The sequence below is a fragment of the Sarcophilus harrisii genome, chromosome X, assembly GCF_902635505.1.
Source record: "Sarcophilus harrisii chromosome X, mSarHar1.11, whole genome shotgun sequence".
Lineage (NCBI taxonomy): Eukaryota > Metazoa > Chordata > Mammalia > Dasyuromorphia > Dasyuridae > Sarcophilus > Sarcophilus harrisii.
Window position 1 is genome coordinate 51,501,069 of NC_045432.1, and position 16,094 is coordinate 51,517,162.

General features: G+C 35.7%; 1 protein-coding gene across 3 annotated transcripts in view; it reads left to right on the forward strand.

Moving 5' to 3' along the window:
• MTM1 (myotubularin 1) overlaps window positions 1-16,094 on the forward strand; it is a 100,012-nt gene that overhangs the window by 40,354 nt on the left and 43,564 nt on the right. For all 3 annotated transcript variants that reach the window (XM_023506976.2, XM_003774820.4, XM_023506977.2), the window contains exon 5: window positions 9,831-9,941. In XM_023506976.2, coding sequence (XP_023362744.1) covers window positions 9,831-9,941 — 111 coding nt within the window. The remainder of the gene's footprint in view (window positions 1-9,830; window positions 9,942-16,094) is intronic.

Below are 16,094 nucleotides of genomic sequence, written 5' to 3' on the forward strand. Positions count from 1 at the left end.
CCCAGCTTCTCTACCTTCTTCCCCTCCCTGCCCCCATCCCATTTTGACAAAGACCCAGAACTAATGAGGAAATATATGGAAAAGTGAAAATAAGTAATTTTTTGACTTAAACATAGGGAGACAAATTGAAGTCTATGAAGATTAGAGAATGGGTTTCTAGGAGTGTAGTTCTGTCTCTGTACTGCAAGACTCCATGTTCAGGAATAGAACTGGGGCCTGCAGCTGTGCATTAGGGTAAGAAAAGGTATTGGATCTATCATGGATGGGCCTGAAGCTGAGCAGGGAGTAGGAACAACTATGAATGGCCATACTTTCATTTATATCCTAGAGTTAGGTCCCAGATGTCTTATTATTGAGGCAGTGACCTTCATTTAAGAATGGTGACCAGGGCAAACAGCTGTCATGGTCCTGAGACTGTGTACTGGGTAAGGAATATGAACAGTAGTGAGCAGCAGCTGTTGTGTGGCTCTGATCCAGTCTCAGCTGTATCTGAAGTCCACAACTGAATAACCAGTTTGGGGAGCTCAGACCAAAGGGAAATCTGCAGTCCTTTTGCTCTTGCTCTGCTCTATAGAGACTTTCAATTAACTGACAGAGGCAGGATCAGAAAGTATAGTTTGTTGGTGCTCCAAGCAGGGACAAGACTAGATGTGTTGCCTGCATTTTTGATTTCCTTCACAAGCTAATTGTACAATATTTCAGAGTCTGATTTTTTGTACAGCAAAATAACGTTTTGGCCATGCATACTTATTGTGTATCTAATTTATATTTTAATATATTTAACATCTACTGGTCATCCTGCCATCTAGGGGAGGGGGTGGGGGGGTAAGAGGTGAAAAATTGGAACAAGAGGTTTGGCAATTGTTAATGCTGTAAAGTTACCCATGCATATATCCTGTAAATAAAAGGCTATTAAATAAAAAGAAAAAAAAAAGACTAGATGTGTTGCCTAGACCCAAACTGAGATCAGGAACTTGCAAAGTTCAGATCTGGGGAGCAGTGTTCAGATTTTGCCTTAGACTGTTTTGGATGCATTGAAAGCTTGAAGGCCTCCAATCTGAACTCATCCTGATATCCTGATATTCATAGCACTCCATACCCAGAGAATACAGCAATAGGACACAAGCGAATGGACCAAGTAAGGCCCAGATATTTCTTCCAGAAGTATTCAGAGTCCAAATTTGAGAAGTAAGGCTAGGAAAAAAATAAGTGAAAAAACTGCTTTCCACCATAAAGAGCTGTAATGGCAACAATTACTCCTAAGGAGTAACCCCAAAGAAGAGAATAACTGCAAAATATCTGTAACAAAGATTCAAAAACACAGCTTGGCAACAAATTTGACTAGATTTCCTAGGAGAAATGAAGCAAAGGGTGTTTTTTTAAGAGTTAAAAATGGTTTTATAAATGAAATCAGAATATTAGAGGAAAGAACTAGAAAAGAAATGGGGACTGCAGAGGAAAGACTTGGAAGCAGAATTAGCAGCCTAGCACAAGAGGTACAAAACCTTTTTTTTTTTAATAGCCTTTTATTTACAGGTTATATGCATGGGTAACTTTACAGCGTTAACAATTGCCAAACCTCTTGTTCCAATTTTTCACCTCTTACCCCCCACCCCCTCCCCTAAGATGGCAGGATGACCAGAGGTACAAAACCTTATCTAAGCAACAGATTCTTTGAAGATATAATAGTAAAATAAAATAGAAAAGTGAATAAAAATTGAAGAAATTTTAAGGTTTTCTACCAGTTATGTTCACATTAGTTTAAATCTAATCTTACTCCAAGCCCTCTTTGTAAAAATAAGAAGATCCTTCTAGTTTGTTATATGTTTAATATTATGTGATATAGTATTATATTACACATATATGTTATGTGTATAGAATTAGACTAGATCATATAAATATCTGCTTACTTGACAAAAGAACTTGAAATGGCTCATAAGAAATTTTCCTGAACTATAGTTCAAGAAGAGAAAATTTCTAATCATTGAACTGCCTAAAAACCACAACCAAAAAAAGTGCCTGGATATTGAATTTCAAGAAATCATGAAAGAAAATTGCCTAGATCTATTCAAGTAAGAGGACAAAGTAAAAATAGAATCTACTGATCACTAAGAAATCCAAAAAGGAAAACTTAGCACAGTGCCTGACACATTGTAGATGCTTGATAAATGCTTATTGACTTGAAAATGGAGGACTACCAAGAATTTCAGATGAAAAGATTGGAGATAAATAGAAAACTTGAAATACCCAGGAATCAAGGGAAACATAACAAAAAAGTCCTGTATTTCAAGGAATCACGAATGAAAGCTGTACAGATCTATTAGAACCAGGGGACAAAGTAAAGATAGAAAAAATTCACCAATCATCTCCTGGGGGGAAAAAAACAGCCCAAAAGGAACAGTCCAGGATTAGCTAAGAACCAGAGCTCTTATATCAATCAATACCAATATCTATATATCGATATCGATATAGATATTGCAGACCTCCAGAAAGAAGCAGTTCAGGGGCCAAAGAACAAATCAGGACCTTGCAGCTTCTTTTAGAAACCAGAGATAATGCAATATGATATTCCAAAAGGTAAAAGAGATAGGCTTATAACCAAAAACAACTTGCCTTGCAAGGCTGAGTATATGTTTACAGGGGAAAAAACAGTTCTTTAATGGAATAAACAACTTTCTTGCATTCTTAATGAAAAGACCAGAGCTGAGTGGGAACTTTAAAATGCAAACACAAGACTCAAGAGAAACCTAGAATGATAATTGGAAAGGACTGTATGATGATGTAGTACTAACATTCTAATAGGGGGAAAAGAAACAAGTGACCCTTAAGAACTTAAATGTATCTAAAAAGGAAAGGGTAACAAGAAAGGAAAAGCCACAAAATAAAACAAACTTCCTGTTTTTGAATGGGAGATTAACAGGAGGAGGGGGGAAGAACTAGAATCTAGGAGTTTCATAATTGTTTAAACAGTTTGAAAATGACTGAACGAATTGTGCGATAGAAATATAATGGAACATTATTATGTCAGAAGAAATTGTGAAAGAAACCATTTCAGAAAAACTTAGAGTATGGAGTGATGCAGAGTAAAAAAAAGCAGGAGAATGTTGTATACAAGGACAAAAACATTGTAAAGAAAAATTACTGCAAAAGACTCGACCTCTGAAATGACCACCATGTGTTAATGAAGCATGTTACCCATCCCCTGACAGAGAGAGAGGTGATGGAGCGAAGATATAGAAAGACTTAAGCATTTTTGGCCATTGCCACTGTGGAGATTCAGTTTACTCTTACTATGTTTGTTATCAGGGTAACAATCCTAGGGGGAGGTTTGGGAGAAAGATCAATAGCAACAGTGAGGCAGTTTTCAGAGTGGTCAGAAAGGACTGAGACAGCCAGGTGGGCCACTGGATAGAGTGTTGGGCCTGGAGGCAGGAATACCTGAGTTCAAATCTGGCCTCAGATCCTTACTTGCTATGTGAGCCTGGGCTAGTTATTTAATATCTGTTTGCCTTAGAGATGGAAATGGCAAATCACTTCAGTAGTCTCACCAAGAAAATCCCTTGGATAGTATGGTCTGTGAAGTCACAAATAGTCCGACGCAGGTGAAGGACTGAACAACAACAGGGTTCCAACTGCACTTTGCCTTATTTATCAGTTCCACTAAAAGAGAAGGCGGGGTAGAAAATAGAGTGAGTAAGGGGATTTCACGACCCTATTATTCACGACCCTAAGCTTTCTTCTGCAAGTATAAAAGTAAACAGTTATTTGTAGCAAAAGGTAATGTAAAGAGAACCACCTAAATTGTCATAGGGAAGAGGAAAACACAGTCACAGTGGTGTTTTTGCACTTATGTAGTAATAAAGAGAACGAGTTGTTGATTTGCTACCAGATTTGGAAATTGTATGAATGTGCTACAGTGATGTCAATCTAATGTCATTTTTCTGTAGTGTACCCTGGCATATTTCAGATTCCATATGTGAAATTGCAGCAAGGGAGCTCTAACTCTGCTGTTGTATCTGGTGAGGGCTAATTTAACCCGAAAATCCATTTCATGAGATCTGGAATCAAGACCTCCATTTCTTCTCCTGAATGGACTTTGCTGGTAATCCCACACAACTATCTGCTTTGTGATAGACAGGAAAGTAAGGCTTTGGTGGATATCCACTGTGGTGGATAGTCCTCACTTGGTGAAGTTACTGCAGTGTCCCTTCCTATTTGAGATTTATCAAACTACCCACACCGACACTTTGGATCACCTTTTGTAATTGCTTTAGAGCATAAATCCAAAGAAATGTCAGCAGAACTTCAGCATCCCTCTATTTAAGCTCCAACATTGCTTCTAGACTACATGTTCCCATAATGTGATGCTAAGATAGCTCTTGAATTTTGTCTTGATGGAGTCTGGGTGATCTTGAGTTGCCTCAAGGGTACAGGCCTAGACTACCACCTAATTTGCGAGACATGCAGACCAGCAGCTAGGTTCCATAGTTGCCTCTGAGGTGTATAGAGTATTTTAGGTGAAGATGTAGTTCACACCATAGTATCAGGACCCCTCTGCTAGGGTATTGGTGGTCCTGAGTTGGGGTCAGGTAAGGGACATCAATTGGGAAAGACAGGGCTAATTCATTGCTGTGGCATCTCTGGACTTAAAGTAGATATACTGGAGATGGGCTTTGTAGTTGCATTTAGAACCATGCCGATAATTCCTAAAGCCTCCTTGACATTCATTAACAATAAAGAATTCTGAAATTCCTTTATTAAGGCATGATCAATTATTCTATCTCTCCCTATTTCTTCTCTTCTTTCCCTGCCATTTCCCTTTAACCCCATAAACTTCAATAGTTCCCTATTGCCTTTAGGATCAAACATAACCTTCTTTGGCTTTAAAACCTTTTCTCAACCTAGCTCAATTTCCCTTTGCAATCTCATTATACACTACTCCCTTTCCTTCACACTTCAGTCCCGCCTAGATTGGCCTTGCTATTCCTCAAACACAATATGCTGTCTCCAGTGCCATTTTCACTGCTTGCCCTCAGGCCTGGTATGTACTCCTTTACCTCCACTTCTTAGAATCTTCCCTGTCCTTCAAAAATCAGCTCAGATGCCACCTTCTTTCAGAAGCCTTCCTGAACTTCTATCTTTTTTAAAATTCTATGCTATCTGGACAGTTTTTCCTCCCTAGATATCTAGAAAGCAGGGACAGAGATTGTTTTTTATTCATAGCGTTCATCACAGTGCCTCACACATAGTAGGTGGTCAGTAAATGTTTGTTGAAAGATTGATTGATTAGAGCCTAGTAGCATAGAAATTGTGGTTTTCTGGTAGTCCAATAGTGTTCTACCAGTTATGTTCACATTAGTTTAAATCTAATCTTACTCCAAGCCTTCTTTGTAAAAATAAGAAGATCCTTCTAGTTTGTTATATGTTTAATATTATGTGATATAGTATTATATTACACATATATGTTATGTGTATAGAATTAGACTGGATCATATAAATATCTGCTTACTTGACAGAAGAACTTGAAATGGCTCATAAATTACTAGAAGTGCAAAATATTGCTTTAAAGGATAAAATAGAATTTGAAAGAAACAAGGGGAATATATACTTTCAAGCATCAGAACTGGACACTTTTTTTAAATATTTGGGCAGTCAGTATGGCTGTAAACTTTCTGGCTCCTTAGGCAAAGCAAATACATTTGGCCGTGGTTTTTGTTTTCTGACAAAAGAATGGATGTAAATTCATTTACAGAAACAGAATTTTTTCCTGGAACTAAAGTCAAACAAATTTATTGTTTGAGTTCTCATATGAAGATTATTGAGTAGCATAGTGAGCAAATACCTTCAGCTGTAGTTTTACAAAAGATAAACAAGTGCTATTCAACTGTCAGATTCTCTTATGGCCTTGCTATATGCATCATCATATTATAATTCACGAAAAGGATTTGTGCAAGGACTTGAGATACATTAGTTGGCTTTCTGTTGATAAAATAGGGATAAAACTTGGAGAAGCTAAGGCCAAAAAATAAATAGTTAATGTGCCCAATGAACTGCAACTCTCAAATATTAGATATCTTAATCTTTGGATAGGTGCTGGATCGTCCAACAGATGCCAGTGGTACTTATAACTTGTGTTGTTCATTGCAGTGAGAGCTCTGAATTTGGTAGCAGTTTGAGGTAGATTTGTGTTCTTTCTCAGATCAACTCTCATCAGCACCAACAAGTAGCTTTAAATCTTCTGAAGATTACCATTTCAATTCATTCTCCTCAACTGATTTTGGTATCTGTTTTCACTTTGTTTTATGGAAGTAACAGAGAAACCCTGGTGTAGCACTTGGCCATGCAACATGTTTAGAAGCATGTGTTATATTCACCTGCTTTCCAGCCTCAAGGTTTGGTTCCTTTAAGAAATGAATAAAATAAGATTTTCTATCTCTTGTTCTTTAATGATGACATAGTTATTATTCTTATGAAGTTTTATTTTCTTCTACTCAAAAGTATATTCAACTCCTTTACATACTTAATCATATTCATAGCCTTTTAGTGCCAGAAGGGACCTTAGAGATCATTTAAATGTTTAATGATATTTAGTCAGTTAACACTGTCAAGAGAAGGCAAAGATAATTTTCTTATTCCTAAAACTTCCAGTTTGTCTTTGTGAGTTCACTTAAGCAGAACATAGCACATACTAGCATTTTTATACTGGTGGACCAGTAGATAATCTGTAATTGCAATTCCCTACTCAGTACCCTATCCTTTAGGTGTACATAGTTAAGCTCAGGCTCGGAAGATAAAAATAAGTATGCCTAAGTTTAATCTCCAGAACACATTACTGCTCAGATCACCACTGACTCTGTAGCAGCATAGGGCTAGATCATAGAGCCATGTGCTAGATACTTGGGGAATACAGAGATGCCATATGGGCCCCTGCTTGTCTTTCTCAGAAAGGTTAGTATCCAAGGCCGCACCTAGCATAAATCTAAAGAGAAAATAACAGCAGATAGTATACTAGTGCTGGGCCTCACCTCCCTGGCAGCTTCCCTTAAACCTAGTTCATCATGAGTTCATCATCTCAAAATATTGGTTGGCTCGACCCTTATCCAGCAGTACTGACAAGTGTTCATTTCAGGGTGGGCCTTACTTAAATATTTTATCTTCTCTGACTCTTGTAGAGAGCCTCTGGTTTGTAGCCCATCTGTTTTCCTCTGCCTTAGTGCTCATTGGAAACATGTCTAGTCCTTTTTTCTGTTCTGTCTTGGGTCAGTGTTATTTTGTTTTCTTTAAGTGGTACAAAGAGCATCATAGTTATCTTCTGTAGTTTTTGCTTTTGCATTCTGAGGAAAGTGTGTCAACAAAGTGCAAGCCCTGATGAGGGAGGCGTAGCTATGTCACCTCTGTCACCACAGTGACAATATCAGGGTTGCAGCTGATTGGGACAGAGAGGGGGGAGGGTGTTTACTAATAATGGACAGGGGCCCAAACTTACTGGATGGACAGAGTCTCAGGTTGTGTTTTCGGGTGAGGAAGAACCAGCACAGCCATTGAGTGTGGTGACAGAGGGGCAGGGTCCCTGCTCCCAATTCTAAGAGGAAGAGGACTGATTGTGGTCACTCACAGGAGAGCAGACTCTCTGGATTCAGTTCCAAGGCAGAGCATAAAGTGATGCTTGTGGCAGGGAGAGAGTAGAGGCTGATGGTGCATTTCCTGGATTGTAGGGAGTGAGTGTGCATCTGTGGTGGTGGTTGTGCCGGAGTCCTGGTTGTGGCTCAAGGTACCTGAGGTCATTCATAAACCAAGGTATAAACTGGAAGAGCAATGATCATGCCTGGTCTTGGATCATAGCACATTGGAGGAACCAAAAAGTCACAGACCACCTCCTCCTATTTCCCCAGCTAGAACTCTGAAAACAATAGCACAAAATCTCAAAGCCTGAGATCTTGTTTCCCCACACCCTGACAGGAGAGCCCAACCATAATGTAAACTTCACAGACAAAAAATAGGTTGTTAAAAAAATGAATAAACAACAGAAAAAGAACCTGACCATAGGTAGTTACAGAAAATCGGACTTTAAACCCAGACAATGACAGTGAAGTAAAACAATAACTTGTAAAGCTTCAAAGAAAAATGTAAAATGGTCAAAAGTCCAATAAAGTTCTTGGAAGAGCTTCAAAAGCTCTTTAAAAATCAAATAAGAGAGAGAAAAATTGGCAAAGGAAATAAGATTAATTTAAGAAAGTCAATAAAATTATAAAAGAAAACCAATTAGAAAATGACATCCAAAAACTTTCTAAAGAAAATGGCTTCTTAAAAATTAGAATTGAGCAGAAGTTAATGATTTCATAAAACATCAAGAAACAATAAAATCAAAAGAAGGAAAAAAAACAGATCAGAGAGAGACAATATAAAAATTGTTGGAATTCTAGAAAGTCATGATCAAAAAGAGTTTAGACACTATACTTCAAAAAAATTTTAAGAAAAATTGCCCTGAAGTTTTAGAACTAGAAGGTAAAATAGAAATTGAAAAAAATCTGCCAATCATCAGCTGAAAAAGGTCCCAAAACGAAAATCCATAGGAACATTATAGCTAATTTTCAAAACTTCAAAAGTCAAGGAAAAAATATTATAAGCAAACAGAAAGAAACAATTTAAATGTTGTGGAGCTATAGTTGGGATAACACAAGATTTAGCAGCTTCTACTTAAAAGCCTAAAGAGCATAGAATAGAATATTCCAAAAAAGCAAAGGAGCTAGGTTTGTAACCAAGAATAACCTAACCAACAAAGCAGAGTGTAATCCTGCAAGGAGAAAAATGAATTTTTAATGAATTAAAGGACATTCAGATATTCTTTTTCTTGGGGGAAGGGAACCGAGGCAATTGGGATTAAATGACTTGCCCAGGGTCACACAGCTAAAACATGTTAAATGTCTCAGTCCAGATTTGAACAAAACACTTGTCTGTCAACAGATTGTGGTATATGAATGAAGTGTTGCTATGCTGTTAAGAAAAGATGAAAATAATAAAAACTAAAAGCTATGGGGTCTTTTCCCAGAGCGATCAGGGAAAAGGGAAGGAATCTACATGGTTTAAAATATTTATAGCAGCTTTCTTTGTGATGGCAAAAAAACTGGAAATTGAGGGGGTATCCATCAATGGAGGAATGACTGAATAAGTTGTGGTATATGATGGTGATTAAAAACTACAGTGCTGTAAGAAATGATGAACAGGTTGATTTTAGAAAAATATGGAAAGACCTGTAGAAAATAATAGAAAGTGAAACAAGCAAAACCAAGAGAATGTTTTGTACAGGAATAGCAATGACCAATATGACGATTCAAATCAACTATAAACAACACTGCTATCTACTTCCAGAGAAAGAACTGATATAGGGAAGTACATATTGTGTGGCTCCAGATAGATAGATAATTCAGAGAAACTGATGGGCTTCAAAAAATCTGTTCCATGTGAGATTTTAGACTTTGGGAGACTGTTTTTAGAGATTTAGGCCTATAAGTCTATTTTAATCCTTGCTGTTTATGTATATTCTATTGTGCCACACTTTTATCTATAAAATTTTAAAATTTCAAGGTAAGAAATTCTGCAGTATACTGCCTATGAAGTTTTGATAGATTCATGATTTGTTTGAGGATAGGATGGTGGGGATGTGATTTCATTAATGTAGAAAACTTCTGGTGAGTACAGTTTCTGCCAGTGCAGATCAACAACTAATTTATACCACAGAGTTATAAAGAGTTGCCTAGGACCCAGAAATGTGTAGTTGACTTCTTGATTTTTAACAAAAATCTTTACTTTTGTATTTATGTCTCTTTTAGGATTCTGGGGCATTACTGGACATTCCTTTGGGTGTCATTGCAAGGGTTGAAAAAATGGGAGGAGCTTCAAGCCGAGGAGAGAATTCCTATGGACTGGACATTACTTGTAAAGTAAGATATTTAACACTTTTGTTATGAAGCAAGGGATAAATGATATCAAACAAACCAAAAAAGCTCTAGAAATTGAAACAGTTATATAAACCTAAGATTTTGAAAATGTTTTTCCATTCAAATGTTCACCTCCTTCCTTAATTGTATCACATTCTCAAGATGTAGTTTTCCAAAACTGTTAAGAGCAACATTTTACACAAGACATGCGCTGCTTTTGTTGCCAAACCTAGAGGGGAAAAAAATTAATATCCTGCTCTCCCTTGCCCCTTCCCCCAAAAAACGTCTGCTTACTCTTATGCTAACAATTATTATACTAAAGAGATGTAGTAAGAGTACTAATCAAAGGGACTAATCAAAGAACTAGCACCCAGATCTCTCAACTCCTAGCCCAGTGATTCTAGATAGGGTTTCTAATTTTCAGAGTGAATATAAATCCCAGTTTGTGAGTTTTTAGTGCTTAATTCGGTGCTCTGTTTTGGAGATTGAAGAAATTTAATGATCCTCTCCAGAGCAGAAATATATCTAATTTTTTTATCTTATTTCTTTTATTATTGTTAGCTGCTGCCTACCACTTTGATGTGCTTCTTAAGTCAACACTATATATTCCCTGATTTTTAAGTGACATGATCAGCTAGAACAATGGAGAGTAATAATTTGTCCTTATTGGGGGGAAAACTACTTCACTTCCTTCTTTTTTCACTGTATTTGGAAATCCACTGATAAACAAGCTTTCATCTCTGATTGAAGCTGGGTTTGGGTGAGCAAAGGAAACTTTTAATAGTTTAATTTGAGGTTTCAGTTGTTTCAGTATATTGGGAATATTTTCTGCATCCTTAGTGTCAGTACAGTTCAAAAGTTAAAAAACCCTAAACTCTTAACAATGTTTTTTCTTAGGAGCTTGTAGGATTCCATTTTTTTCGTGTTCCCAGAGAGACACTTGAGCTTTTCTCATCATATTTAGAGGAAGGTGATTATTAAATTGATTTTGCTGGTAATTGTTAACAGAGTTGGAGTGATGATTAGACCAATCATTAGAACCATAAACACTTGAAAATAATTGTTAATAAAATAATCTAGAAATTGATCAGATTTTTGCAGCTAAATAGTTATGTATAATTGTGGGAAGTTCTTTATGCCTTATAGATATAAAAAAAACCAAGTTATTGACAGTTTTAAAAATTGAAATACTTCTATTTAGAGTGCTGGAGTTGCTTGAGACCCTTCAGTCTTTGGAGTACTTATATAATCAACCATTATAGTTGCAGCTATTGACAAAAAAACTAGCTTTGAAAAAGTACATTTTTTCCTCCATCTGTCTTGTACTTTGATTTATAGATAGACAACTAGTATTCAGATTTTTTAACTATGCTTTAAGTTAGTACTTCCATAACTCATTATAAAGTGAATCATTCAGCTGTATTCAACAGAAATTGTATTTAAATGGTCATGCTTTTTAAAAAATTACATAGAATAACAGAACTGAAAGGGTTCTGTGTAGAAATTTATCTATATAAGCTTGATCATTTTGAATCACTGACAAAAATTTGGGAACCTGGTCTTAATTGTCTTCTTGTTATATGTATTTTCCCCAGAATGGATGCCTGAATTTATTTACTTGATATTTAATGATCTTGGCAAAAATAAAAATCAGTATTAACAGAATGGAAACACTAATTAAAAATCATAACTTACTTTGTGTATTTTTTGGGTTCCTGCATGTGGTAGAACATTTGTTGATCCTTTACTTAAAAATGAAGGAGTATAAGGACTTCAAGCTACGTTGGTTGCCTGAACCGTCTAGCCTAACTCCTACATATCTAGTCTAGCACAGAACCTAAGAATTGACATGATGATCAAGAAATTCAATGAGAAAAATATCAAAAAAATAACCTGGAAAACAGGCCTGGGAGATGACTTAAGAATCACCAAATTCTCTAAAAACCATTATTTAAAAAAAAAATTTAAGCTTTTTATTTTCAAATCTTATGCATAGTTTTCAATATTTACCCGTGTAAAACCTTGTGTTCCAATTTTTTCCCTCCCTTCCCCCTACCTCCCCTCGATGGAAACTAATCCAATATATTTTTCTATATATAGTTCCAAAATTATCATGCTGCACAAGAAAAATCAGATCAAAAAGGGAAAACACAAGAAAGAAAACAAAGCGCAAGCAAACAGCAACAAAAAAGTGAAAATACTATATGCAATCCACATTCAGTCCTCACAGTTCTTTCTCTGAGTGCAGATGGCTCTCTCTATCACAAACCATTAAAAAACCATTGTTTTTAAAAGCCTAGACTCTATATTTTAAAATATCTTAAATGAAAACTGCCCCAACCTCTTGGAAACAGAGGTCAAAATGAAGACTGTGAAAACCCATCAATCACCACCTTAAAGAAACACCAAAAGAAAAAGTCCTAAGAATAGACAAGATCCAGAGGAATCTTGTCTATCCAAGGGAAAAAATATTACAGGCATCCAGAATGAAGCAACTCAAGTTCTAAAGAACCACATTCAGTATCGCACAAGACCTAGCAGTTTCTTCTTAAACCAGAAGAGATCGTGGAATACAATATTCCAGAAGGCAAAAGAGAATATACTTCTACAAGGGAAAAAAATAAGCCTTTAATGAAATAAGAGATTTCAAGCATTCCTAATGAAAAGCCCAAAGCTCAAAAAGAACTTTGAAATGAAAACACAAAAGTCAAGTGAAACCAAGAATGGCAGATGTTTATTTGAGTAGTTGGAAGGGGGCTTTACAAGGACAAGATGTTAACATTTTCCTACTAGAAGCAGCAAGCATCCCATTAATATCATAGTTCTAATCATTAGAGCTAGTAATCCTGGCAGTGATAGAACCATTACAAATGGGTACAAATACTCTTTCTTTCTACTATTATTTGACAGTGTTTAAAATGATAGCTAGGTCACACACATCAGAATGTCAAAGAAGACCAAAAAAGGATATGACAAATGTTGGAGAGACTATGGAAGAATAGACACATATGTTATTGACTTGTTGGTGAAGCCATGATTTGATTTAGCCATAACAATTTGAAACTTATGCCCCAAAAGTCAATTAACTGTGTATATCATTAGACCCCACTACTACATTTCTGTCCCAAGGGGATCAAATGAAAAGGAAAGGAATCCATATATTAAAAAATATTCTAGTAGCACTTTTTGGTAGCAAAGATCTGAAAACTAAAGAGATACCCCTCACTTGAGAAATGGCTAGACCACATTTGATCTAGGAATGTAATGAATTAAAATGCAATGTTAGAAATGATGAAAGAGGTGATTTTAGAGAATCCTATTTCCAAAAGAATATAAATTTTGAGTGCTGAAATCTCCCAAGATACCTTGGGGTTTACTGACTAGATTTATTTTTTAAGAACCATTCCTTAAACTCAGATCACTCTGCTCTCATTGATTGGCCAACAGTAGGTCAAAGGCTAAACCCTGGTCGGTCATTGTTTGGGCCCTGATTTCTCAAAGTGAATATAAATTGCAGTTGTTTCTGTTTTGACCAGGAATTCTGAAGGTCTTCCCCTACCAGGTTGATTTTTTTTTAACTAGGTAAAAGGAAACCATTCTTTGGCTCAATTCTTACCTAGCTTCAATCAGTGAATGACTGTTGCCCGAGTTAAACTGAGACCTATTGAAGACCTTCGTTTAAAAAGGCCAAGGACTCCCATTGTATCCAGGACCATCTCCAGTCTGATCTATATCTGGCCACTGGACCCAGATGGCTTTTTAGGAGAAAGTGAAGCAGGTGACTTTGCACAACCCTTTCTCACTTAAATCCAATTCAACTGCATGTCATGGCATCACCTTCCTGATTTCATAGTCTTCTTTGAGACCTAAGGTCAAACAATAACAAGTAAAACTTACGTGAACTAATATGGAACCAGAAGAATATTGTCTTTGACATCGTAAAGAATGACAACTTTGAATGATTTTATTCTCATCAAAGTCAGGACCAACCATGATTCCAAGTGATCTCTAGTGAAGGTTATCCTGACAGAAGGGTAATGAACTTAAGATAAAAAAACATACATTTTAAAAAATATGGCCATCATATGATCGGATTTTGCCTGAATGTATGGCTGTTTGGTTTTAATTCAGTTTTTTTTCAGATCTTCATTGTTTCCATCTTACCTACTTTTTCTCTTCCCCTTTTGTTTTTCCCCATTAAAAAAAAATAAGAAAAACAAAACCCTTGTTATATGTAGTCAAGCAAAAAAAAAATCCTGTATTATCTAGATCCAAAAATAAAGTCTCAATCTGTATATTGAATTATCACTTCTCTATCAAGAGATGGGTAACATGTTTTATTATGAGTCCTTTAGAGTATTAATTGGCCATTGTGTTGATCAGAGTCCTTAAATCTTTCATAGTCATTTGTCCTTACAATACTTTTGTAATATTATTATATTGAATAGAATTGTATAAATTGTTTTTCTGATATACTCACTTCATCTTATACCAATTCATACAAATTTTCCTTGGTTTCTCTGACACCATCTCCTTCATCATTTCTTAATACACAATAGTATTCCATCACATTCTTGTACCATAACTTGTTCAGCTGTACATCATTTGGTGTTCACCCCATCAGTTTCCAGTTATTTGCCACTGAAAATAGCTCCTACTAATATTTTTTGTACATATGGGTCCTTTTCCTTCTTCTGATCTCTTTTGGGATATAGACCTAGTAGTGATACTAAAGGGTCAAAGAGCATACACAGATCAATAACTTTGAAGGTATAGTTCTAAATAGCTTTCCAGAATGACTGGATCAGTTTATCCCACCAACAGTGCGTTAATATATCCATTTTCCCACAACCCATTCATCCTTTGTCATATTCCTTTTTCATCAACTTTGCCAATCCAGTAAGTATGAGCTAGAATCCCAGAGTTGTTTTAATTTTCTTTTCCCTAAATAATAGTGATTTAGAGCATTTTTTCATATGGCTATTGACAACTTGAATATCTTCCTCTGAAAATTGCTTATTTCTCTCCTTTGACTATTTAGCAGTTGGGAAATGGCTTTTATTCTTATAAATTTGAAACTGTTTCCTATATATTTCAAGCCATTCCTTATATATTCATTTATTAATTTAATTAAATTTTATTTTAGCTTCAAAGGTCAACATCCTTCTCCCTCCTGTACCTTTCCCATCTCCCTCCCTCCCACAGAGAAAGCAAGAAAAACAAAATCCTTGTTGTAAACGTAAAGTAGTACTTGTACTTGTAAAGTAGTACTTAATTTCTAATTGGCCATATCTAAAAAAAAGTCTCAGTCTTTGCTGTTATGACAACTTCTCTATCACAAGTTAAGTATAAGTAGCATGTTTATTATAATTCAGAAATTGTGATTGGTCATTACATTAATCAAAGTTCCCAAGTTTTCTTTTTGTATGTAATAGTTTTAAGCATCCAGGATCTGACTTCTCACCTTCTCACCCCTAACTTCTTACCCTCATTGAGAATATAAGAAAAACAACTCATTACACACATGAACACTATTTGTGTATGTAATCTCCACTTTGGCCATAATTCTCTATATACTCTAATAAGATCTTTATGAGGTTTTATTCACAAAACTTATGAGTGACACCTTTTTCAGAGAAAGTTGGTGGAAGAAAAATACCTTTTTAACTTCTAATTTTAGCTGCATTGGTTTTGTTTATCCAAAAAAATAATTTTATCAATGAAAATTGTCCATTTTACTTCCTGAATTCTTCTTATGGCCATGAACTCCTCCATGATCCATAAATCTAAGAGGTATTTTCTTCGTTGCTTTTTAAATTTATGATGTTATCCTTTATGTTATATACGTATTTAGAGCTTTTCTTAGTATACAGAGTGTAAGATGTTGATGTGTACCTAGATTTTGTCAGGCTGCTTTCCAATTTTCCTAACAGGTTTTGTCATATAGTGAGTTTTTATCCCAGTAGCTGAAGTGTTTGGATTACAACAGACTATACATTTTATTATGTGTCCTTGATCTACTGAATAGCCTATTTATTGTCTATTACCAAATTGTTTTTATGATGATTACTCTGTTGTATAATTTGAGATCTGGTTCTGCTAGGCCCCCTTCTTTTCTACTTTTTTTCCATTAATTTTCTTAATATTCTTGGCTTT